Source organism: Meles meles, chromosome 19 (assembly GCF_922984935.1).
Source record: "Meles meles chromosome 19, mMelMel3.1 paternal haplotype, whole genome shotgun sequence".
In the NCBI taxonomy this organism is placed as follows: Eukaryota; Metazoa; Chordata; class Mammalia; order Carnivora; family Mustelidae; genus Meles; species Meles meles.
Genome location: NC_060084.1, coordinates 47,705,985 through 47,731,529, shown reverse-complemented (window position 1 = coordinate 47,731,529; position 25,545 = coordinate 47,705,985). Strand labels below are relative to the sequence as shown.

The 25,545-nt window shown below is 45.7% G+C and overlaps 1 protein-coding gene across 1 annotated transcript; it reads left to right on the top strand.

Annotated features, from left to right (window-relative positions):
* Positions 1-19,837: 19,837 nt before the first annotated feature.
* Positions 19,838-23,893, top strand: LYPD5 (LY6/PLAUR domain containing 5). The gene is made up of 5 exons (XM_045986713.1): positions 19,838-19,895; positions 21,789-21,917; positions 22,431-22,607; positions 22,853-22,999; positions 23,405-23,893. Exons 1-5 carry the CDS (start codon positions 19,838-19,840, stop codon positions 23,662-23,664), a joined length of 771 nt encoding a protein of 256 aa, XP_045842669.1. The 3' UTR covers positions 23,665-23,893.
* Positions 23,894-25,545: the final 1,652 nt, after the last annotated feature.

The following is a 25,545-nucleotide window of genomic DNA, read 5'->3' as shown; positions in this document are numbered from 1 at the left end:
TCTTATTCATTTGAGAGAGGGAGAACACAGAGGAAGAATGAGAAGGAGAAGCAGACTCCCCACTGAAAAGAGAGCCAGATTTGATCCCAGGATCCTGAGATCATGACCTGAGCCAAAGGCAGACACTTAACTGACTGAACTACCTTCAAAGAGGAAATTTAAAACTTTTTTGAAACAAATGAAAATGGAAACAATTTTCCATTTTTTGTGTGTGGAGGCAAAAGCAGTTTTAAGAGGGAAGTTCATAATTAAATATAAGTCAACCTCAAGAAGCAAGAAAAATCTCAAAAAAGCAATCTAACCCTACACCTAAAGGAACTAGGTAAAAAAGAAAAAACAAAGCCCAGAGTTAGTAGAATGAAGGAAATAACAGATCAGAGTAGAAATAAGTGAAATAGGAAGTTAAAAAAAGAAAAGAAAAGATCAACGAAACTACGAGCTAGTTTTCGAAAGATAAACAAAGTCAACAAACCATTAGCAGATTCATCAAGGAAAAAAAAAGCCCAAGTAAAATCAGAAATGAAAGAGGAGGAATTACAACCAATACCACAGAAATATAAAGGGTCATAAGAAAATGCTATGAACAATTATAGATTAGACAACCTAGAAAAATGGATAAATTCCTAGAAACATACAATCTTTCAAGACTGAATCATGGGGTGCCTGGGTGGCTCAGCTGGTTGAGCAACAGCCTTCAGCTCAGGTCATGATCCTGGGGTCCCAGGATTGAGTCCCACATCAGCCTCCCTGCTCAGTGGGAGTCTGCTTCTCTCTCTGACCCTCCCGCCTCTCATGCTCATGTGCTCTCTCTCTCTTATTCTCTCTCAAATAAATAAAATCTTAAAAAAAAAGACTGAATCATGAAGAAGTAGAAAATATGAATAGACAAGGGGCACCTGGTTGGCTCAGTTGGTTAAGGACTTGCCTTCAGCTCATACCACGATCCCATGGTCCTGAGATTGAGTCCCATATGGGGCTCACTCCTCAGCAGGGAGCCTGCTTCTCCTTCTCTTCCCCACTTATGCTCCTTCTCACTATCTCTGTCACTATCTCTGTCTCTCTCAAATAAATAAATAAAATATTTTTTAAGAAAAAGAAAAGAAAAGAGGTGCCTGCGTGGCTCAATGGGTCAAAGCCTCTGCCTTCGGCTCCGGTCATGATCTCAGGGTCCTGGGATCGAGCCCCACATCAGACTCTCTGCTCAGAGGGGAGCCCACATCCCCCCCTCTCTCTGCCTGCCTCTCTGCCTACTTGTGATCTCTCTTTGTCAAATAAATAAATAAAATCTTTTAAAAACAGGAAAAATAAAGAAAGGAAAGAAAGAAAATCTGAATAGACCAATTACCAGTAGTGAAAATGAATCAGTAATTTTTTTTAAATTCCCAACAAACAAAAGTCCATGTCCAAATGGCTTCACAGATGAATTCTACTAAATATCTAAAGAAAACTTAATACCCACCCTTCTCAAGTTATTCCAAGAAACTGAAGATGAAACACTTCCGAACTCATTTTACAAACCCAGCATTACCCTGATACTAAAAACAAAGACACACCAAAAAAAAAAAAAACAAAACAAACAAACCCCAATATCCCTGATGAACATAAATGTAAAAATTCTCAACAAAATATTAGCAACCTGAATTCAACAATTAATTAAAAGGATCAAGCACCATGGCCAAGTGGGATTTATTCTAGGAATGCGAGAATGGTTTAACATCCACAAATCAATTGATCCGATACACCATGTTAACAAAATGAAAGTAAAAAATCATATGAACATCTCAATAAATACAGGAAAAACGTGACAAAATTCAACATCCATTATAACAAAAATTCTCAAAAAAGTGGATATAGAATGAATGTACCTCAACAGAATAAAGGCCACATATGACAAACCTACAACTAACATTATACTTAATGGTGAAGAGCTGAAAACTTTTCCTCTAAAATCAGGAACAAGACAAGGATGCCGGGGCGCCTGGCTGGCTCAGTGGATTAAGCCGCTGCCTTCGGCTCAGGTCATGATCTCAGGGTCCTGGGATCGAGCCCCGCATCAGGCTCTCTGCTCTGCAGGGAGCCTGCTTCCTCCTCTCTCTCTACCTGCCTCTCTTCCTACTTGTGATCTCTCTCTCTGTCAAATAAATAAATAAAATCTTTAAAAAAAAAAAAAAAAAAAAAAAGACAAGGATGCCCACTCTCACCACTTTTATTCAGCATAGTACTGGAAGTCCTCGCCGCATCAATTAAGCAAGAAAAAGACATAAAAGTCATCCAAATTGGAAGGAAGAAGTAAAACTGTCACTATTTGCAGATGACATGATACTATATATAAAAAACCTAATAGACTCTATAAAAATCTTATTAGGACTAATAAATTCAGTACACTTGTGAGATACAAAATTAGTATATATAGAAATATGCTTCATTTCTATATAATAACAATGAACGATCAAAAAAGAAATTAAGAAAATAATCTCATTTACAATTGTTTCAAAAAAAAAAAACAAATGCCTAGGAATAAATTTAACCAAGGAGATGGGAGACCTGTACTCTGAAAACTATAAGACATTGACGAAAGAAATTAAAAACAATACAAATAAATGAAAAGATATACCATGTTCATAGATTAGAAGAATTTATATTATTAAAATGTCCACACTATTCAAAACAACCTATAGATTCAATACAATTCCTATCAAAATACCAATGGCATTTTTCACAGAATCGAAAAAATAATCCTAAAATTTGTATGGAACCACAAAAGACCCAGAATAGCCAAAGAAATCTTGAGAAAGAACCAAGATGGAAATATCCCTTCCCTGATTTCAAACTATACTACAAAGTTATAGCAATCAAAACAGTGTGGTACTGGCACACACACAAAGAAAGGCACATAGATTGATGAATCAGAATAGAGAGTCCAGAAATAAATCCACACTTAAATGGTCAATTAATCTATGACAAATGAGGCAAGAACATACAATGCAGGGGGTGCGGGGGAATGGTTTCTTCGACAAAATGACATTGGGAAAATTGGACTGCTACATCCAAAAGAATGAAACTAGACCACTTTCTTACACCATATACCAAAATAAACTAAAAAATGTAACTTAAATGTAAGAGCTGAAATCATAAAACTCCTCGAAGAAAACATACACAGTAAGCTCTTTGACATCAGTCTAAGCAATATTTTTTTTGGTTGTTTCCTCATATAAGGGTAGGAAAAGCAAAAACAAACAAATGGGACTACATCTAACTAAAAAGCTTTTCCACAGTGAACGAAATGATCAACAAAATGAAAAAGTAACCTACTAAATGGGAAAAGATACTTATAAATTATATATCCAAGAAGGAGTTGATATTCAAAATATATAAAGAACTCATACAACTCAGTGCTAAAAACAAATAACCTGATTAAAAAATGGGTGGAGGGGGGCACCTGGGTAGCTCAGTGGGTTAAAGCCTCTGCCTTCGGCTCAGGTTATGATCACAGGGTCCTGTGATTGAGCCCCACATTGGGCTCTCTGCTCAGCAGGGAGCCTGCTTCCTCCTCTCTCTCAGCCTGCCTCTCTGTCTACTTGTGATCTCTGTCAAATAAATAAATAAAATGTTTAAAAAATAAAAAATAAAAATAAAAATGTGTGGAGGACCTGAATAGACATTGTTCCAGAGAAGACATCGGATGGCCAATAGACACATCAAAAAATGTTCAACATCATTTATCATCAGGCGAATGCAAATCAAAACCACAATAAATACCATCTTACACATGTCAGAATGGCTAGGATCAAAAAGACAAGAAATAGCTAGTATTGGTAAGGATGTGGAGAAAAGGGAACTCTTGTGCACTAATGGTAGTAACAGTAAATTCATGTAAATTTGTGCAGCCACTATGAAAAACAATATGGGGGCGCCTGGGTGGTTCAGTGGGTTAAAGCCTCTGCCTTTGGCTCAGGTCATGATCCCAGGGACCTGGGATCAAGCCCCGCATTAGGCTCTCTGCTCAGCAGGGAGCCTGCTTCTCTTCCTCTCTCTCTGCCTGCCTCTCTGCCTACCTGTGATTTCTGTCTGTCAAATAAATAATTTTTAAAAATCTAATAAAATTTAATTAATTTTATTTTAATTAATTAAGTTAATTTTAAAAATTTTTAAATTTTAAAAAATTTAATTAATTTTAAGATTTTAATAAAATCTTTAAAAAATTTTTAAAAACCAGAATTACTATACAATCACTGAAAAAAGAATTACCACATAATCCAACAATTCCACTTCTGGGTATTTATCCAAAAAAAACAAAACACTAAGTTGGAAAGATATATGTGCCCCTAAGTTTATTCAGCATTATTGACAGTAGCCAAGATATGGTGGCATCTAAGTGTCCACCAATGGATAAATGGATAAAGAAGATACGGTATATGGAACAGAATATTACTCAACTGTAAAAAGAAAAGAAGAGAAAAGAAAACAAATCTTGCCATTTGTGACAACATGATGGAACTACAGGGTAGTATGGTGAAATAAATCAGACAGAAAAAGACAAATACCACGTGATTGTCCTTATTTGTGGAATCTAAAAACAAAACAAACAAATAAAATAGAAACAAACTCATAGAGACTGAGAACAAACTGGTGGTTGCCAAAGGGTAGGGGAGAGGAGAGAAATAGATGAAAGAGATTAAGAGGTACAAACTTTCAGTTAAAATAAGTTGAAATAAACAAGTCAGGGGCGCCTGGGTGGCTCAGTGGGTTGAAGCCTCTGCCTTCCGCTCAGGTCATGATCCCAGTTCCTGGGATCGAGCCCCACACTGGGCTCTCTGCTCAGCAGGGAGCCTGCTTCCCTTCCTCCTCTCTGCCTGCCTCTCTGCCTACTTGTGATCTCTGTCTGTCAAATAGATTAATTAATTTAAAAAAAAAAGAAATAAACAAGTCAGAGGAATGCAATATATAGCCCAGGGAATACAGTCAATAATATTGTACTAACTTTGGTGACTAGACCTACTATGGTGATAATTTCATAATATATAAAAATATTGAATCACTATCTTATACACCTTAAACTTATATAATACTGTATAACAATTATAATTCAGTTAAAAACATTGAAACTAGGGGCGCCTGGGTGGCTCAGTGGTTTAAGCCGCTGCCTTCGGCTCAGGTCATGATCTCAGGGTCCTGGGATCGAGTCCCACATCGGGCTCTCTGCTCGGCAGGGAGCCTGCTTCCCTTCCTCTCTCTCTCTGCCTGCCTCTCTGCCTACTTATGATCTCTCTCTATCAAATAAATAAAATCTTTAAAAAAAAAACATTGAAACTAAATTATCTAAAAATAAATATAATGATATGTATAAGGTCTACAGTAAATGCTATAAAACTGAAAAATTGAAGGCATAAATAAAGGGAAAGATATATTTATGGATTGGAAGACTCTGTATTGTTAGCCCATCAATTCTCCCCCAAATGAATCTATAGATTTAACACAATTCCAATAATAATCCCAGCCAGGTTTTTAAAATATCAGTTGACAAGATAATTCGAAAATTTATATGGAAAGTATAGAGTAGATCTGATGATCTTGAAGAAAAAGGAGGAACACTTAACCACTTTATTTCAAGACTTATTCTAAAGCTATTAAGTCAGTGTGGTAAAGACCTAAGGATAAACAAATGCATTGAAGGAATAAACCATAAAGCAATGAATATGCCCTGGTAGCAACCAAACAGAACCAATATTGGCTACAGAGTTGTGCAGCATCCTGTAGGTCCCCTGCATTGCGTGGTGAAAACTTTTTCGCTGCCGAGTTTTGAGGAGGCCCAGAGTGGCCGGTGAGGAGCTAAGCTGGACAGAATTGGGGGTGGGGGAGCCCTGGACTGCCTGCCTGAGAGCTGCAGTGTCTCCAAGGAGACCAGCTGGGGTGGAGTGAACATGGCCCGGGAAGTCAGGGAGAGGCAAGAGTAGACTTGCCAGCTAGAACACATAAAAATCCAGGACACCAGGACACCTGGCTGGCTCTTAATCTTGTGACTGTGACTCTTAATCTTGGGGTTGTAAGTTGGAGCCCCATGTTGGGTGTAGAGATTGGCTCAGTGGGTTGGGCCGCTGCCTTCGGCTGGGGTCATGGTCTCAGGGTCCTGAGATCAAGTCCCGCATCGGGCTCTCTGCTCAACGGAGAGCCTGCTGCCCTCTCTCTCTCTCTCTCTCTCTCTCTGCCTGCCTCTGTCTATTTGTGATCTCTCTCTGTCAAATAAATAAATTTTAAAAAATAAATAAATAAATAAACTCTTAAAAAAATACAAGACATAAAAAAAAGAAATGCAGGACAGGGGCACTTGGGTGGCTCAGTGGGTCAAAGCCTCTGCCTTCAGCTCAGGTCATGATCTCAGGGTCCTGGGATCAAGCCCCGCCTCGGGCTCTCTGCTCAGCAGGGAGCATGCTTCCTCCACCTCTCTCTGCCTGCCTCTCTGCCTACTTGTGATCTCTGTCAAATAAATAAATAAAATCTTAAAAAAATACAGGACCTCATAAAATTTGAAATTCAGATAATTAGTGTAAGTATGTACCATAAAATATTTGGGACATCTTTCTACTAAAAATTATCTGCTGTTTACCAGAAATTCAAACTTAAATTTGCATCCTATATTTTATCTGGCAACCTCAGGCAGGGGGTGTGGATTGGACTCGGGAAAAAGGGGCCAGGAAGTGAGTGGCAAAGGAAGAGGGGGTACTGGAGAGTCAGCTTGGAGACAGTTGGAAGCTGGAGGAAAGCAAAGGGAAAGAGATGGGGGATGTAGGAAGAGTGAGGGAATCTATGATGGGAGAGAGGTTGAAGGGCAGAGTAAAGGGCTAGAAATGGAGATGCTTGGAAAAGACAGAGAAGTTTGGAATATAGAGGGATATTGGCATATTCAGAAGGTGGTGGATAGAAATGGAGGAATCCAGGGGTCCAGGGAGACTCTTCTGAGTGCTCTTGCTGGCATTCACCTGAGCTCTTCTGGTCCCTCCCCACACCAGTGCAGACTGTGAGTGGGTATATACACTGATATGGCCAGAACATGGCCAAGTCCCCCCAGAAATTCAGCCGTACCTTCTCTTACAATGAGAACCATGATCCCACCCCTCATCCTGACCCATTCCTGGAGATCCCAGTCTTTAGTTTTCAGAAACCTGGAAGGTCAAAGAGGGCAGGGCTCCCACAGTGCAGCAACTCCTGCCCTTCTCCTACAGCTGAAGGGAGCAAAAGAACTCAGGGAAGAGAAAGGTTTGTCTTAAGGACACACAGTAAAGGCAGGGTAGAGCCTGGTCTTTTGTCCCATACCTAGTCACATTCCAACAACTCCTTCCACTTTGATTGCCTACCCCTGACCTCAAACACCCCTTTCGATGGTCCTAAAATTTGTTCTTTTCTAATACCCAAGTCCTGCTACTCCTGTCTGTGGATCTCTTCCTAGAAGCTTTCTGATTGTCTTCCACTTTGAAGCAATGAACCAATAAACCAATCCTCTTCCCACACCTGCCCCATCTGTGTGTAGCTTTCCACAGTCACCATGTACAGTTGTTTATGTTGGACACTGCACAAGAGCACTAGACCTACGGATGCGCCAGTCATATCACAGACATCCTTATTATCTTGAAAAAATTTGTAAATGTTTGTGTATTGTGTTATTCTTTCGCTAACTGCGAGGTAAATTATTTATAATTTATTGCGATCATGTTCCAGCAGATGGCAGCAAAGTGGCTCGGCCTACAGGGTTGGCAGCTTCCATTCTTCCACTTAAGAGAAATCAGTTTGAAAATCTAAAGACCTTGTATGGTGACACATGTAAACTGGACTTATCGTGGTGATCATTTTGCAACATACATAAATATTGAATTATTATGTTTCATACCTGCAACTAATATAATGTATGTCAATTATACCTCAAAAAAAAAATGAATAAAAACAAATTTTTAAAAACACAAAAGAGAAAGAAAGAAAATGGGAAGACCTTACTCATCTCATATTATCTAAAATAGCCTGTGTTGGGGCGCCTGGGTGGCTCAGTGGATTAAGCCGCTGCCTTCGGCTCAGGTCATGAACTCAGGGTCCTGGGATCGAGCCCCGCATCGGGCTCTCTGCTCCGCAGGGAGCCTGCTTCCTCCTCTCTCTCTGCCTGCCTCTCTGCCTACTTGTGATCTCTCTCTGTGTCAAATAAATAAATAAAATCTTAAAAAAAAAAATAGCCTGTGCTTCAGAACAAGGATTTGCTTCTCACCTGATGTGCAAAGCGTCTTAAAAAAAAAAAAAATCCGGGGCGCCTGGATGGCTCAGTTGCTAAGCGTCTGCCTCTGGCTCAGGTCATGATCCCAGGATCCTGGGATCGAGCCCCACATCAGGCTCTCTGCTTGGCGGGAGGCCTGCTTCTCCCTCTCCCACTACCCCTGTTTGTGCTCTCTCTATGTCTCTCTCTCTCTCTCTCTCTGTCAAATAAATAAAATCTTAAAAAATTGAAAAAAAATTAAAAAAAAAAATCCCTTTTCTTTCACGATGGCTTTGCTCTCAGAACACAGGTGTCATGAAAACCACCACTACATTTAAACCAAAAGGGGAAAGGAAAAGATTCATGTCAACATTGTTGTCATTGGACACCGAGATTCAGGCAAGTCTATCACTACTGGCCATCTGATCCACAAATGTGGTGGGATTGTTTGAAAAGGAGGCTGCTGGGGTGGGAAAGGGCTCCTTCAAGTATGCCTAGGTCTTGGATAAACTGAAAGCTGAACGCAAATGCGAACCATTGGTGTCTCCCTGAGGAAATTTGAGACCAGTAATATGTGATCATCATTCATGCCCCAGGACACAGAGACTTTATCAAAGACATAATTACAGATCTATCTCGGGCTGACTGTGCTGTCCTGATTGTTGGTTGCTTCTGGTGATGGTGCATTTGAAGCCAGTGTCTCCAAGAATAGGCAGACCCATGAGTATGCCCTTTTGGCTTACGCACTGGGTGTGAATCAACTAATTATTGGTGTTCACAAAATAGATTCCACTGAGCCACCCTACAGCCATAAAACATATGAAGAAATCGTACGAAGAAATCGTTAAGGAAGTCAGCGCCTATATTAAGAAAATTGGCTATAACCCAATACAGTAGCCTCTGTGCCAATTTCTGATTGGAATGGTGACAACGTGCGGGATCCAAGTGCTAAGTGGTTCGAGGGATGGAAAATCACCTGTAAAGATGGCGATGCCGGTGGAACCATGCTGCTTCGAGCTCTGGATTGCATTCTGCCATCGACCTGTCCAACTGACAAGCACTGGTGTCTGCCCCTCCAGGACGTCTGCAGTTGGCGGTATTGATACTGTCCCTGTGGGCCGAGTGGAGACTAGTGTTCTTAAACCCAACATGGTGGTCACCTTTGCTCCAGTCAATGTTACAAATGCAGTCAAGTGTGTTAAAATGCACCATGAAGCTTTGAGTGAGGCTCTTTCTGGGAACAATGTGGGCGTCAAAGTCAAAAACATCTGTCAAAGATATTCCTCGTGGCTGGGGCGCCTGGGTGGCTCAGTGGGTTAAAGTCTCTGCCTTTGGCTTAGCTCATGATCTCAGGGTCCTCAGATCAAGCCCCACATCAGGCTCCCTACTTGGCGGGAAGCCTGCTTCCCTTCCTCTCTCTCTGCTTGCCTCACTGCCTACTTGTGATCTCTGTCAAATAAATAAATGAATAAATCTTAAAAAAAAAAAAAAAAAGATATTCATCGTGGCAATATGGCTGGTGGCAGCAAAAATGACCCACCCATGGAAGCAGCTGGTTTCATGGCTCAAGTGATTATCCGGAACCACCCAGGCCCATCAGTGTTGGTTATGCACCTGTGCTGGATTGTCACACAGCTCACACTGCTTGCAAGTTTGCTGAGCTGAAGGAGAAGACAGATCATCATTCTGGAAAAAGGCTGGAAAATGGTCCCAAGTTCTTGAAGTTTGGTGATGCTGCCATTGTTGATATCGCTCCTGGCAAACCTATGCAGGTTGAGAGCTTCCCTGACTATCATCCTCTGGGCTGTTTAACTGTTCATGACAAGGGACAGATGCTTGTTGTGGGTGTCATCAAAGCAGTGGACAAGAAGACAGCTGGAGCTGGCAAGGTCATCAAGTCTGCCCAGAAGGCTCAGAAAGCTAATTATTCCCAATACTTGTCATCCCCATCTTAACCAGTGGTGGAAGATCAGCCTCTGAACAATTTGTGTCACTCGACCATTCAAGTTTAATAGTAAAAGACTCGTTAATGATAACAATGGATCGCAAAGTCTTCAGAAGGAAAGGAGGATGTTTTGTAGACCATTGGATTGTTTTGTATGACACTTTTAAGTCATTAGTGTTTTTTTTTTAAAGATTTATGGATTTATTTTAGGAGGGGAGGACAGAGGGAAAAGTTGGAGAGAAGGAGATTCCCCACTGAGGCTAGAGCCCATTGAGGGGCTCAATCCCATCACCCTGAGATCACCACTCCAGCGGAAATAAAGAGCCAGAAGCTTAATGGACTGAATCATCCAGGCAGCCCTTAAATTACTAGTTTTTTAAATCAGTACTTTTTTGGGACACCTGAGTGGCTCAGTTGGTTAGGTGTCTGCCTTCAGCTCAGGTCATGATCTCAGGGTTCTGTGTTGGAGTCCCACATTGGGCTCCTTGCTCAGGGGGGAGTCTGCTTCTCCCTCTGCCTGCTGCTCCCCTGCTCTTTCTCGCTCACTCTCTCTGACAAATAAATAAATAAAAGCTTTTTAAAAATAAAGCAGTACCTTTTTTATGAGGGAATTATTTTTTAAAAGATTTTATTTATTTTTTTAAGATTTATTTATTTATTTATTTGACAGGGAGAGAGAAAGAGATCACAAGTAGGCAGAGAGACAGGCAGAGAGAGGGGGAAGCAGGCTCCCTACTGAGCAGAGAGCCTGATGCGGGGCTCCATCCCAGGACCCTGAGATCATGACCTGAGCCCAAGGCAGAGGGTAAATCCCCTTGCTGAGGGCAGAGCCCAACCCAGAGCTCAATCTCATGACCCTGAGGATCACCACCTGAGCTGAAACCAAGAGTCCGAAGCTCAACCAGTTGAGCTACCCGAGCATCCCTAAGATCAGTATTTTTTTTTTTTAAGATTTTATTTATTTGACAGACAGAGAGAGAGAGGGAAGCAGCAGAGGGAGAAGGAGAAGCAGGCTCTGCGCTGAGCAGGGAGCCCACTGTGGGCCTTGATCTTGGGACTCCAGGATCATGATCTGAACTGAAGGCAGATGCTTAACCAACTGAGCCACACAGGTGCCCCAGGATCAGTACTTTTTAATGTAAAACAGTATGACCAAAAATCTGTCACAGAATTTTGAGATCCATTAAAACAAAAGTTTAATGAGAAAAAAAAATCCCTCTTGATGTCTGCGCTTTGGCTACGTTTAATATTTCATATTGCAGTTAATATTTTCTAATTATTTACTGTACAGACTAGAATTATTGAGTTCCAAATTTAAGTCCACGCATCCTTTCACTTGGCATGATCGCTATGTAATAATTAATACTCAATTACTCTTAGTAATCCACAAAGAATGTATGTGGGTGGAAATTGAAGAGTATTACTCAATAGTTTGTTAATGATATTATTATACCAGTTGTTTATTATTGCTTTAACAATTTCATCAGTATAGAAATTATTATTAAAATTTAATGACTTGTCATCTACATATTATTTTAAGATGTTAAGATTCTAGGGTAAAATATTAACCCTATTTGACATCTATCAAGAAGGAAAAATAATCATGATTGGAAAATAGAAAGCTCACTGCTTTAATAGCTAATAAAACTAATTGGATAATTGAATAAATTTTTGCAAAAACAAGGTAGCGGGAGAAAAAAATTCCACAGGGGTTATTTCAGCAAAATGTAGCTAAATACAGAACCATTAATGATTGACATAAATTTACTGTACAGACTAGAATTATTGAGTTCCAAATTTAAGTCCACACATTCTTTCACTTGGCATGAATCACTATATAATAATTAACTCTTGGGGCGTCTGGGTGGCTCAGTGGGTTAAGCCGCTGCCTTCGACTCAGGTCATGATCTCAGGGTCCTGGGATCGAGCCCCACATCGGGCTCTCTGCTCAGCAGGGAGCCTGCTTCCCTCTCTCTCTCTGCCTGCCTCTCTATCTACTTGTGATCTCTCTCTGTCAAATAAATAAATAAAATCTTTAAAAAAAATAAAAAATAAAATAAAAATAATTAACTCTTAGTAATCCATGAAGGAAAAATTTCAAGAAATAAGTGGAAGAAAGAAGATGAAGAATGTTTTCATTAATATGCTTTGTGCTGGGGCACCTGGGTGGCTCAGTGGGTTAAACCTCTGCCTTCAACTCAGGTCATGATCTCAGGGTCCTGGGATCGAGCCCCACATCGGGCTCTCTGCTCAGCAGGGAGCCTGCTTCCCTTTCCACTCTCTCTGCCTGCCTCTCTGCCTACTTGTGATCTCTGTCTGTCAAATAAATAAATAAAATCTTTAAAAAAAAATGCTTCATGTCAATCCATTGATCTAATTCAGATATTAGACTCCTAAAGTTAAGTTCTTTTTTTTTTAAAGATTTTATTTATTTATTTGACAGAGAGAGAGATCACAAGCAGGCAGAGAGGCAGGCAGAGAGAAGGGGGGAAACAGGCTCCTTGCCGAGCAGAGAGATTGTACAAGGCTCGATCCCAGGATCGTGAGATCATGACCTGTGCTGAAGGCAGAGGCTTAACCCACTGAGCCACCCAGGGGCCCCAAAATGTCAGTATTTGAATATTAAGCATTTAAAATCTTAAAAATATTTTCTTCTTTCTTTCTTTCTTTCTTTTTTGGTGGGCAGCAAAGCAAAGTTTATTGATAGTACAAAGCTCCCAAAAAGGGAGGGGACCCAAGAGGGTTGCCCCAAAATTGTCCACTTTAAATAAGAAATTTTAACTTTTTTTTTTTTTTTTTTTTAAGTAGGATCCATACTCCACATGGACCCCAACAAAGGGCTTGAACTCAGGAACCTGAGATCAAGACCTGATGTAAGCCTAACTGACTGAGCCACCCAGGCACCCCCCGAGAAATTTTATCTTTTGAAAAACATAGTGGTAGACAGAAACATCACTTCACACGGATTCTTCCAACTGAGAAATAAATGATCAGATTCAGATAACTTTATTTCATCTCAAAGGATGTTGTAATTAATCTTTGTTTCTCTGGAGATAGAAAAAATACACTTGAAAGAGAGAATGCATAAGGGCGCCTGGGTGGCTCAGTCAGCTGAGTGCCAACTCTTGATTTTGGCTGAGGTCTTGATCTCCTTTTGTGAGCTGGAGCCCTCCACTGGGCTCCATGCTAGGCATGGAGCCTACTTAAAAACAAAACAAAAACAAAACAAAAAACAAAACTAAACTAAACTAAAAAAAAAGAGAGAACGTGTAGAGAGGGTGATGGGTGCCTATGGTCGACAATACTGCATTGTACGCTTACTTTGGTAATCCTCAGGGAACCCCTTCCCCCAGTTTAGGTAAGAACAGGGACCGAGGTGGCCCCCAAAGCAGGGCCTGCCTAGAGTGTCAGTTTTGCATGATGAAAAAGTCCAGGAGATGGGTTGCACAATTGTGTGAATACTATACTTCACACTGCTGAACTATAAAAAATGAATAAGATCAGATACAAAGATAGATATAGATAGATAGATAGATAGATATGTATGTATGTTGTGGGCAGTGTCTGTGTGAAATAACAAAAAAAAACATTGGCACATGATGTCCATGATTCCACTTCTGAAAAGGCAATGACTAGGGCTCCAGAGCGAAAGTCCACAATTCTGACAACTTATGGAAACACACTTATGCAGAAATAAAGATTGGCCTTCAGGGGTGCCTGGGTGGCTCAGTTGGTTGGCTTCTGACTCTTGATTTTGGCTCAGGTCATGATCTCAAGGTCATGAGATTGGATCCCCCTTCCAGTCCCCTGTTGGTCTCCATGCTCGGGGGATTCTGCTTGAGATTCTTTCCACTGCTCACCCCCAGGCCCCACTTGTGCATGCATGTTTTCTCTCTCTCTCTCTCTCTCTTTCAGATACATAAATCTTATATTAAAAAAAAGATTGATCACGTGTGGTGTTACACATTTTCTAGGGGATGGCATTTAAATAATCATTACAATAATAGCATGTTTGATTAATGGAATCATTTTGAATAAGGAATATTAAATATTTCTCAATTATTTTGGCTACAAAGCCTGCTTGTAGTTAATGAATCAGTTAATAATTATTGCTAGATGGGCAGGTTTCACGACTACACCTGTTTCCGTACATAAACATGTTGGGGAATTTTGTCCACTTCCGGGAGGAAAGTGATGGCATATTTACTAAACTGCTTCCACAAACCAAATCTGGGAGGCAAAGTCATTTCAGAGGCCAGGTATTTGCATATGTGCATGAAAAGGGGAAGGTGCATGGAAGCTTATGGAAACAACAGAAGATCCCTGAAAACATTCTAAGGCATTCAACAGAACCTGCAGATATTAGGAATTCGATTTGAGGTAGCAAGCGGCACCCTTTTAGAAACGGCTCATGACATTCATAAAGATTTGCAACTCAGAACATAAGCCGAAGGTGCACTTTGAAAATCATCTACTCTTAAATGGTGTTTTAAGTGCAATTAATATTTTGGGCAAGGGGCGCCTGGATGGCTCAGTGGGTTAAGCCGCTGCCTTCGGTTCAGGTCATGATCTCAGGGTCCTGGGATCAAGTCCCACATGGGGCTCTCTGCTCAGCAGGGAGCCTGCTTCCCTCTCTCTCTCTCCCTCTCTCTCTCTCCCTCTCTCTCTCTGCCTGCCTCTCTGCCTACTTGTGATCTCTCTCTGCCAAATAAATGAATAAAATCTTTAAAAAAAATATTTTGGGCAAAATAGTGCAGGAATCCAGTGCAAAGCCCTTAAAATCACCAGAGGAGGAAAAGATAACACAAGATCAGTGATAGGTTAAAAATTGCGGAATCTTGGTGGCAAGCATGCTGTTCTCTGTAGGTTTTGTGTATGTGAAAATTCCTAACAGTAAAAAGTTTTAAAAATATCTACCACCAAACAACCTCAAATTCCTCCCAATCTCTTAAATGATTAATTATTTGGTTACTAAGATTTAATTACTGGAAAAAAAAAATCTCTGGGTTCCCAGGGAGCTCAGAGTTCATGTTGTATTGATTAAGTTCTAGAACCTAGGTGAGGTTCGGTGGGCTGAGGTCCAGAGCCGATGACCAAGAAAGAATTCTTGAGACATCTTTGGTGCAAAATGGTGGTTGATTAAAGCTCGGGGACAGGACCCGTGGGCAGGAAGAGCTGCTGCCCGGATTGTGAGGGATGGCAGGTTATGTACCCTGCGGTTGGGGGAAGGTGAGGGGAAGGGAGGTTTCAATGGAGCTTTCTTTTTTTTTTTTTTTAAAGATTTTATTTATTTATTTGACAGAGAGAGAGAGATCACAAGCAGGCAGAGAGGCAGGCAGAGAGAGAGGAGGAAGCAGTCTCCCTGCAGAGCAGAGAGCCCGATGCAGGGCTCGATCCCAGGACCCTGGGATCATGACCTGAGCCGAAGGCAGCGGCCTAATCCACTGAGCTACCCAGGCGCCCCTCAATGGAGCTTTCATATGCTAAAGAGGGCCTATGAGGTGCGATACCCGGAGGTCTTCAGGCTTGATCAATGTTGTCTTTTGGCAAGCCATTAACATCAAGATAGTTGGGAGATTCCTGGTGGGATGTCACAATCCTGCTATGGAGCATCTTTGTTAGAGAGATTTAGGTTCAGAAGAGATTTAACTGTATTCACATTTCTTTCTACCTCAGCCTCCTTCAGTTTTGTGTATGGAGGGGAGGGCGACCTTAGGGCTTGAGGAACTGAGTTATTTGCCTCTGGAAATTCTCAATAGCACAAGGTAACTTCTTTGTTTGTAGATCTCTAGGACATTTGTAAACCAAGGGGAACTATTTGTTTATGGCGGTCAGGGGTGCCTGAGGAATGCTACACATATTACGGAGGGGAGCGGATGGATGGGGGGGTGCCAAGGTGCCAGCTTTTGCTTTGTCCTCAGCCAGCCTCCTGCTTCCTCATCAGTATAGCCCCCTGTGGATATTGTTGGGTCCGTGGTCAAAGGAGCGAGACTGATACAAAGCGAAGGTCAAGCAAAGCTTTATTTCGTGCCAAGCATCAAGAATCAAACTGACCGGCCAGGGCAGTCTCTTGCAAAGAGGCGACCCCTCCCAGCCTCACAGACTAACTTTCATAGAGCAAAGGCCATGTGGTTGAGCCTGGCCACACACTGGTGGCCAAGTGAATTACAATTCACCCCATAGTGGCTATTTGAACTAGCCTATCACTCTGGTCAGAATTGGCGCCCAAAAGGCGGGGCCCACATTCTTGGGTGGTTAGGGAGGTCGTTTCCTGATTGGATGTCTCCCCTGGCTTGACTCATCCCTGTATTCTCGGCTGTTACCTCCCGGTGACCTGACACGTCCTGGCATATGGGCTCTGTTATCAGGGGCTGGTCAGTCATATTTTACTGGTTTCCCAGACTTGTTTCTAAGTAAGTTCCTCTGGGGGGGGAAGAGTCAATCTAAGTTTACTGCATAAACAACAAAATGGCTCGCTCTGGCTCAGCAGGCGCTTACAGATATAAGAGCCCTGCCCAAATCCCCAGACCTAGATCGCCATTCTCCCCTTGATGACCTCCTGCAATGGACAGCGTCCCACCTAATATCTCACAGCTTCCAAGGATACGTAAAAGTGACCAGAATCAGAATCACACACCCACAGCCACAGACTCACACAGTCACTTACACACACTCTCATACACACACAAGCACTCACATGCTAAACTGGCCAGTCTGAGGATTCTGTAAGGACCTATTTAGCAAAAGGCTTTCATTAAAGTTAAACTGTCCCTACTCCCCTTCCCCCAGGGGATTTACTTAAAAACAAGTCCTGGAAACCAGCGTCAGGTAACAAAGCTCAAATACAATGGTGGGTCAGGCCAGGTGGAGACAACCCATCAGTGAGGGGGATGCATACTGTCTCCCTGGTTACCAAGCAGTATGGGCCCCGCCCTTTGGGAGCCTTTTGGGTGCCAATCCCAACCAAGGTGATAGGCTGGTTCAAGTGTCTACTAGGGTAGACTGTAACTCAATTGGTCACCTAGCATCTGTGGAGTTTCCTGTGTGTGTTACAATCTCATTGGCCACCTGTGTGTGGCCAGGCCAGACCACATGGCCTTTGCCCTTAAAAGCTAGACCATGAAACAGAGAGGGGTCGCCCTCTCTTCTAAGATGTGCGGCCCCGAACATTGAACATTCGGTCTGATACGTGATGCTTGGAGGGAAATAAAGCTTTGCTTGACTTTCGCTTTATATCAGTCTCACTCCTTTAATCATGGACCCATTATTGGGGCATAACAGATTCTTCAAGCCTCAGTCTCTGAAACTGTGTACCAATGCGAACACCTCCCAAACCTCTACCTTCCACAGGGGCTTCAGAAAACCCAGATCCTTCCTTGGCCTGTCTCTGCTTTCCGGGGGCCCGGGGGCCGTAGTTCCACCCTGCTCCTGTGTGGCCGGCACCCAACCGAGAGCCTGGGCCAGGAACAGGAGTAGCAGGAAGAAGAATTTGGATACAGAGGAGGTCTGAGGAAGTGATGCCTGATGGGAGGGACAGCAATTTGGCAAGAGGGTGACCATGCCTATGAGAGTCCAGAATCTGTTGTGCATCCACACTGCCTGAGTGTCTGATGTCACTGAAAAATTTCACTGAAGTTAAAAGGGCACAGGAGACTTTATTCCATATGGCAGGGGTGCTTGGGTGGCTCAGTTGAAAAAGCATCTGATTTTTTATCTTGGCTCAGGTCTTGGTCTCAGGGTCATGGGTTCAAGCTCCCTGTTGGGCTCCATGCCCGGTGGTGGAGCTACTTGAGGGAACAAAGCAAACAAACAAACCCTATGACAATAGAGGAGAGAGACTGAGCTCACTCCACCCAAACAAAATAGAGGAAGGTTTTTAAGGCCTGGACAGGTAAGCCCAGGGTGTTAGTGGATGATGGAAGAGCTGGTCTATGGGATGCATTGAGCACTGACTTATTTCTGAGTTTGCAAGTCGTTGTTCTCTGTGATAAGGCCATCTGTGTTTGTTAACTGTCCCTTATTCAAGTTCAGCTCCCACCCTGCCACAGAGCCTGGGACATGGCGGGGGGGCAGGTGGGGGAGGGATGGGCGCTGCTATCTTCCTCAGGGAGGACTTTTTATTTTTAAAAATTTTTTAAAGATTTTATTTATTTTATTTGACAGACAGAGACACAAGTAGGCAGAGAGGCAGGCAGAGAGAGGAAGAAGCAGGCTCCCCGCTGAGCAGAGAGCCCGATGCAGGGCTCAATCCCAGGACCCTGGGATCATGACTTGAGCCAAAGGCAGAGGCTTTAACCCACTGAGCCACGCGCCCCCCCCCCCCATGAGGACTTTTTAAAGGGGTGGCTCCCAGGTCCCTGAGAAAGACATTCCAGGGTTGCAAAACTGCCAAGACGCTGGGAGGAGATTTATCTATTTCAAAGAGACAGAGAAAGAATATGCAATGCCAACTTTTCTAACACACACAGTCCCTAAGGAAAGGGAGGTCAGGGGCCTGTAGTCAGGAAGAAAGCTGTGTTAAATTTAGTCAAGCTCAGGGGACCCAAGAAGCCATCCTGATCCCTGCCGTTATGTCAACTCCGTCCCATCCACCCGAGGGTCTCTGACCTGAGGTCTCTGCACAGACCTGGTGCCCACCCTGTGCAGCACAGGGAGGGGTGTGATCCCAGCAGGTCCCAACAAGCAGCTCCACCAAGGGGCCCAAGTGAGGCAGGTCAGGAGATACTGATTGGGGTCTCTGCCCCAGCTCCAGTTGCCAGCAGGGCCATCGTCTGCATGTCCCCACTGCCCCGTGTCTGGGTGTCCACAAGGATCTATGTCTTCAGGGGATACCGGGTCCCTCTGCTTGTCTGCCTAGGTCTCTATCTCCTCCAGCGTTTTCTTATTCATTCATTTACTAATCTAATAAACATTCATTAAGGGCATGTTCTTTTCATCAGGGTGTCCCCGCTCATGTCTGTGTTTGTCTGGGCGTCTACATTTACATCTGTCCACACTGAGTGTGACTATCTTTCCGCATCTGTCTAACAGCCTCTCCATCTGTCTGTCTCTCTCTCTGCTTCTCTGTACATTAATTGGTTCATTCGTTCATACATTGCAAACATCCTCGAGTCCTCTGAGGAGTTCTCAGCTCGATGGAGGAGACAGACAGCAGTCCAGCCCGGGGTGACCATGGCTGGGAGACAAGGAGGTGCCTGAGGCTAAGAGTGGGCAGATGAGAGGGGGAGATCAGGATCAGAAGAGGCTTCTAGGAGGAGGTGATATTTGTGTCTCTGGGTCTGGAGACATGGCCCCGGCACTGGAGGGTGTGTGTGTGTGTGTGTGTGTTTATGCAGAATGTGTGTTCCAGTAGACATAGAGAAGAGAAATTAAGAAAGCTTGCAAATAACAAATCCCCCCAAATAAAGGGTTATAGTGCTCTAGCTCCCACTTCCCCTCAGCCCCAGAAATCCAGACCCCAATCCCGCTCCCAGCACCAAGGACTTCATCATGGCCCCATCATGATTACCTAGGAGGAGACCAGGAAGGGCGGGGGTGGAGGAATCCCGAGCAGGCTGGAGAGCCAGGATGCCTGGGGCTCAGCAAGGAGAACCAGCCAGACCGAAATCAGAGCAGGAGGCCCTGTCCTCGGTGTCTCAGCTCAGCTCCACAAGCGGGCAATGGGAGTCCCCAGAACCATCCTGCTCTGCCTCTTTGGGGCTGTGTTCTGCCTGACAGGTACCCAGACTTTTGGAGACAGTGTTAAGAAGTGGGGAGGGGGTCAGACTCCTAGGTCTGAGGAAGGAAGGACTGGGGCCTGGGACTCCTGGGTCTGAGGGAGGAGGGGGCTGGGGGCCTGGACCCCTGAGTCTGAGGGAGGAGGGGCTGGGGGCCTGGACCTCGGATCTTGGTGGAGTCGCTTGGAGACTATGTCCTTCTCATGTGTCTTCTCCTCTGTTCTCCATCAGTCATCTTCTCTGGCATCTCTCGCCCCCACGGCAGCCTCTCATCCTGCACATGCCTCTGCTCTAGGGTACTTCTGGGGAACCCTGGGGGCTCTTTCCAGAACTGGTAGGGAACTTTGGCCCTCACCCTCAGGCAACGCCTTCCCCCAGTTTGGGAAAAGACAGAGACATACTCATGTCAGGATCGAAGTGTCTCCAGAGAGTAAGCTAAGCCTGCGGCCGGCCCACTGTGTGTGTGCCCATCCACGGAAGAGAGTCTGATTTCCGTGCGTGCCCGTGTGCTTCTCTGTACCAGATTTCATGCGTGAACAGGTGTTTGAACAAATGCGTCTGGGTCTGTTTATGTTTGAGTTTCACTTTCTTTTTAAAAGAGATGTGCATATAATTTTGCATGTCTGTGTCTCTCTTTGTGTTTGTTGAGCCCTGTGACTGGCAGGCCGGCATTTGTGTCTGCGCGCATGCGTCTGGGTACTGCAGTGTGTCTGTCTTTCTGTGTCTTGGATCTGTCTGTGGTTTAAAATTGTATGTTTTTGTGGGTCTCGTTTTAGTATCTCTAACTTCGCAGGATTGTGGTCTCTGATTTTGTTTGTGTGTCTATGATTCTTTTTTTTTTAAGATTTTATTTATTCACTTGAGAGAGCTAGTGAGAGAGAGCGTGAGAGAGGAGAAGGGCAGAGGGAGAAGCGGCCTCCCCATGGAGCAGGGAACCCGATGCTGGACTCGATCCTAGGACTCTGGGATCATGACCTGAGCTGAAGGCTGTCACTTAACCAACTGAGCCACCAGGCCCCCTGTGTCTATGATTCTTAAGGTCATATTTGTCTCTCTCTGGGTATGACTTCTTATGTCCCTGGATCTCTGCATGTTGTTGTTTTTTTCCTGTATCCACATCTTTCTCTTCTGTTTGGTATGATCTTGCATGTGCCTTGTGTGGGGGAGTTTCCATGGGCGGGTCTGGGTGGTACTCACTTTATGTGCAAGTACAGAACTCCACATGCGTGCTCGGGGTATTCTGTGCGTGGGTGTGAGATTGGCATGAACCTGTGTCAATCTGTTATTCGGTGCTTATGTCAGTGTTTTAAGTGTTTTATGTGTGTGTGTGTGTTGCTGGGGCTGGCTCCGTGTGTACGTTTGTAGTGTGAGACTGCACATCCCATTGCCTGTGCTGGAGTCTGATTTCTACCCACGGCCTTTTAGTGCTGCTGCACATCCTGAGTTTAGTTGGGAGAGGGACAGGCAGAGCAGGAGTGAATCACTTCCTCCTTTATTTAATCTTAGTGTGCTTCCTGGAAGAGGGTGGAGATCCTGAACAGCTGGGGGAGGGAAACTGGACTGGCAGGTGCACAGAGGCCATTACTCTGCCAGGAGGTAGACACTGCCATGACCAACCGCAGCAGTGGTTGTGAGGTACAGTCATATGGGCTGTGCACTGCATCAGGGCACCCACCTGGCCTGACTATCGTGAGAGTCTGAATCTTAGCATGCCTAGTTCTCCAGGCAGCAAGGCCTGGCTCCTCTCAGAGCACAGCAGGCTGGTTGGTGAGACTGCCATTTGCTAGGGGGAGCTCTGGGGGAGTTCCTGGAACAGGGTCCTCTCCCCCCTCCCCCCTCCCTCCCACACCCAACAGAGCTCTGCTCACCCTACCCACCCTGCTTCTCTCCGCAGCGTCCCAGGCCCGACAATGCTACAACTTTCAACACATCTACTTCGGGCCCTTTGACCTCAACGGCATGAAATTCCACAATGTCTCCTGTCCCCATGGATGCTCTGAGGCTGTCTTGTCCCTGGACACTGGTGAGGGACAAGAAGTAGCATGAAAAGGAGAAGGGCTTGCGGAAGACCAAGGGGTGGAGGCAGAGTCAGGGATGAGAGGTTAGGGAGGAAGAGGGAGGAGGGGAAGAGCCAAGGGGTTGGGGAGATTGGAGAGAAGAGAAGGGCAGAGCTAGGGACAGAGAGTGGTGGTAGAGGGAGGGAGGAGGAAGGAGGGGAGAGAGAAAGACCCGGAAGGATGAGGGGTGTGAGATGGGGCAGAAGGAGACAGTGGGAGCCCTGAAAAAGAGACTGGAGGGGAGAACGTGGGGGTGGGGGGCTGGGAAGGGGTTGGTGAGGGGAAAAGGAGTAGGGAGAGTAGGGGAAAGGAGTTTGCGGGAAGAGAGAGGAAAGGGAAGGGCAGCAGGGAGGGGGCAGGTGAGCGCCAGTGAAGAGCGGAGTTGGAGGGGAGAGATTGAAACCTGGAAGTTAGAAGGAGAGGGGGAAGAAGGCTGGGACCAGGCAGCGCACCAGGCCCCGGTCCCCTCCTGCCCCCAGGGTACCGCGCCTCGGTGACCATGGTGCAGAAGGGCTGCTGGACAGGCCCGCCGACGGGCCGAATGCTGTCCGACGACCACGCGCTGCCCCCGGACTACTCGGTGGTGCGAGGCTGCGTCACTGACTTGTGCAACACCGACCTCATGACCCACGACTCCATCCCCAATCTGAGCCCGGGTGAGCCAGAGGGCAAGGCCCGGGGTGGGTTGAGAGGGCGCTCCCCCCACGCGGGCCAGGGCAGGGCAGGGCAGGGCAGGGCAGGGCAGGGCAGGGGCGTGGCCTCCACCGGGCACCTCCTCCCTCGCGCTAGGCTTTGGGTCTTCGCCTTAGTCAGGCCAGGCCAGCACCCAACGCAGTGCGCAGCCCACAGGACCGACCTACCTCGCAATCATTACCTGAATGTGCGTCTACGCTCTTGCCAGCGCCCAACCCGCCAACTCTCAGCGGCTTGCAGTGCTACGCCTGCTTGGGGATCCACCCAGAGGACTGCACCCCGGAGAAGGCTCGACGGGTCCACTGTCACCAGGACCAAAGCGTCTGCTTCCAGGGCAATGGCAAAATGACCGTTGGTGAGGGGCTGGGAGCAGGGCAGAGCCTGGGCAAAGGGTGTGAAGGGTCGGCCTGAGGGTAGAGGCTCCAGACAGGCCTGACAGGGAGACACTGCTGTGGTCTGAAGGAGGAGGCATGGCTGGAGGGAAGAGCCATGGCTCTCCTTTTGAGGAAGAAGCATGGCCCTGGTCAGAGGAAGGAGGCATGGCTCCAGTCTGAGACAGGAGGCAGAGCCCTGGTCTGGAAGGATAAAGGGATGGCCCGTCTGAAGGAGGAAGCTATGCCTTGTTCTGAGGGAGGAGATAGGGTCTAGTCTGAGGAGAGGCAAGTCTGAGGACCCAGTTGTGGTCCCCGCCTCTGAGGTGGAGGTTCAGGTCCTGCTGCCTCCCTCAGTTCTGACCCCCTCCTCACTGCCCCCCATCTAGGCAATTTCTCAGTCCCTGTGTACATCAGAACCTGCCACCGGCCCTCCTGCACCATCAAGGGCACCTCCAGCCCCTGGACCAACATCGACCTGCAGGGCTCTTGCTGTGAGGGGCACCTCTGCAACAGGGACTCCGTGACCCAGCCCTTCACCACTGCTGCGGCCACCACCCCTTCCCAGGCAGCCCTCGTCACGGCGCCGCTCCTCATGGTCCCCCTGCTGCTGGGCACTCTGGGAGGACCCCTCGCTCCCCTTCCTTAGACAACCCCTCCAGCCTCTTCCTGAACAGTTTGCTGGGGGCAGGCATGCATCCGCTTCTAGAAACTTCAGCCTCTGTAACGTGGCTCACTGGGAAATGGTGTCACACAAGAGTTACACACCTGTCTCTCTCTGCCATCACCACGCCCCCTCTTCGCTACCCCTGCCCTGCCCATACCTGATCAGCAGGCCTGGGAGAAATTGGGAAAGGTCCCCATCATCCCAGGGTGGGGAGGAACAGCCACATCCTGGCCCACATGAAGGGCCATCCTGACAATGGCTCTTACCGAACACCAGTGACACCCCGGCACCCCATGACCCAGTTTCCTCCCTCTGGAGTCAGCGTGGAGCTACAATAATGTCTTTATTCATATCATCACGAGAGTTTCGAGAGGCAGCATATCCTCCGAGCTAGGAGGCCAGACTCTGGAGCCAGTCTGCATGGGTTCAAATCCCAGCTCTACCGTCTAGCCTGGGGTGAGTTACTCAACTTCTCTGCACCTGTTTCCTCACCTATAAGGCAGAGGCGATAATAAAACCTACACTAATGACAAGCCCTACTTCGCAGGGGTTGTGTTCAGAATTTAATGACATGACTGTGGGCTACCTGGGACAAAACAGCCACCCAGCGTGAGTTGGGCTATTATCACAATGCCCATGAGCAAATGAGAGGTGAAGGCAGGTGCTTGCGCCCGTTTATCTAGTGAATGGACAGCCAGGAGTGTGACTCCCAGCCCCATTAGCCGCTAGGCAATGCTACCTCCCGAACACACAGATGTTGATGAATTTGACAGAAAGGCACTTGACGCAAAGCTGAACCAGGAAAAATTCTCCAATCTGTGGAGACCAGAGGAGACGTCCCGGAAGAAGTGATTCCTAAGCCAACTCCTAAAGGATAAAGAGGTCTTGGCAAAGAGAAGGGGGAGGAAGGGCATTCCAGGAGGAGGAGACAGCTGGACACAGATCTGGAGGGAGGAAGGAACAAAGGGTAGGCAGATGTGTACACATAAACATGGGATCCGACAGCGTGTCCTCTTGTCCCCATGCTTTACAAGGTCCTTTCACATCCTGTCCCCCACTTGATCCTCCCAATGACCCAGAGAGGCACCCAAGAAAGGGACTTTCATCCCTGTTTGGCAGCCAAGTTGCCCAGGACCCAGTGAGAGGCAGTGATTTTCAGAGTAAGTGGCAAAAGCAAGGATGGATCCCCACATCTTCTACCTTCCTTAATGAAGAGGAAGTTGTCTCAGAGACGCTCCTACCTTCCTGTGAGGTCAAGGGGAAACGTGCTCTAGATGTCTATATATCCTGACATAGAAGGAGAAGCTGAATGTCAATATCCATTCATTCATCACATTTACTGAGCACCTACCGCTTGCCAGGCACTGTCCTAGTTTCTAGGTGTACAACAGGGAAGGAAACAGGCGAAAGCCCCCTCAAGAAACTGACCTTTCTTTTCTTTCTTTTTTTTTTTTTAGATTTTATTTATTTATTTGACTGGGGCTGGGAGAAAGAGAGCAGGAGAGAGAGAGCACAAGCTGGGGGAGCTGCAGAGGGAGAGGGAGAAGCAGGCTCCCCGCTGAGCAGGGATCCTGACATGGGACTTGATCCCAGGACCCCGGGATCATGACCTGAACCAAAGGCAGACACTTAACCTACTGACCCACCCGGGTGCCCCAAGAAACTGATCTTTCTAGTGTGGAAGACAGACTTTGGGTTTTATTACAAATGTGATTTGAAGCTGGGATGGTCCGTCTGATGTGTCCGCTTGGCTAGGCTCCATCTCAGTTAGTCACTCAAACACTAATCTCAGTGTAAGTACGAAGGTATTTTGTAGGTGTAGATATTATAGTCCCTGCTTAGGTGACTATGAATAAGGGAGAT

Bases quoted from the DNA above. Each gene is read 5' to 3' on its own strand.
- LYPD5 (XM_045986713.1), top strand. From the start codon at position 19,838: ATGGGAGTCCCCAGAACCATCCTGCTCTGCCTCTTTGGGGCTGTGTTC. The intron at 22,608-22,852 runs GTGAGCCAGAGG...CGCTCTTGCCAG, and splicing joins CATCCCCAATCTGAGCCCGG to CGCCCAACCCGCCAACTCTC. The intron at 23,000-23,404 runs GTGAGGGGCTGG...CCCCCCATCTAG, and splicing joins CAATGGCAAAATGACCGTTG to GCAATTTCTCAGTCCCTGTG.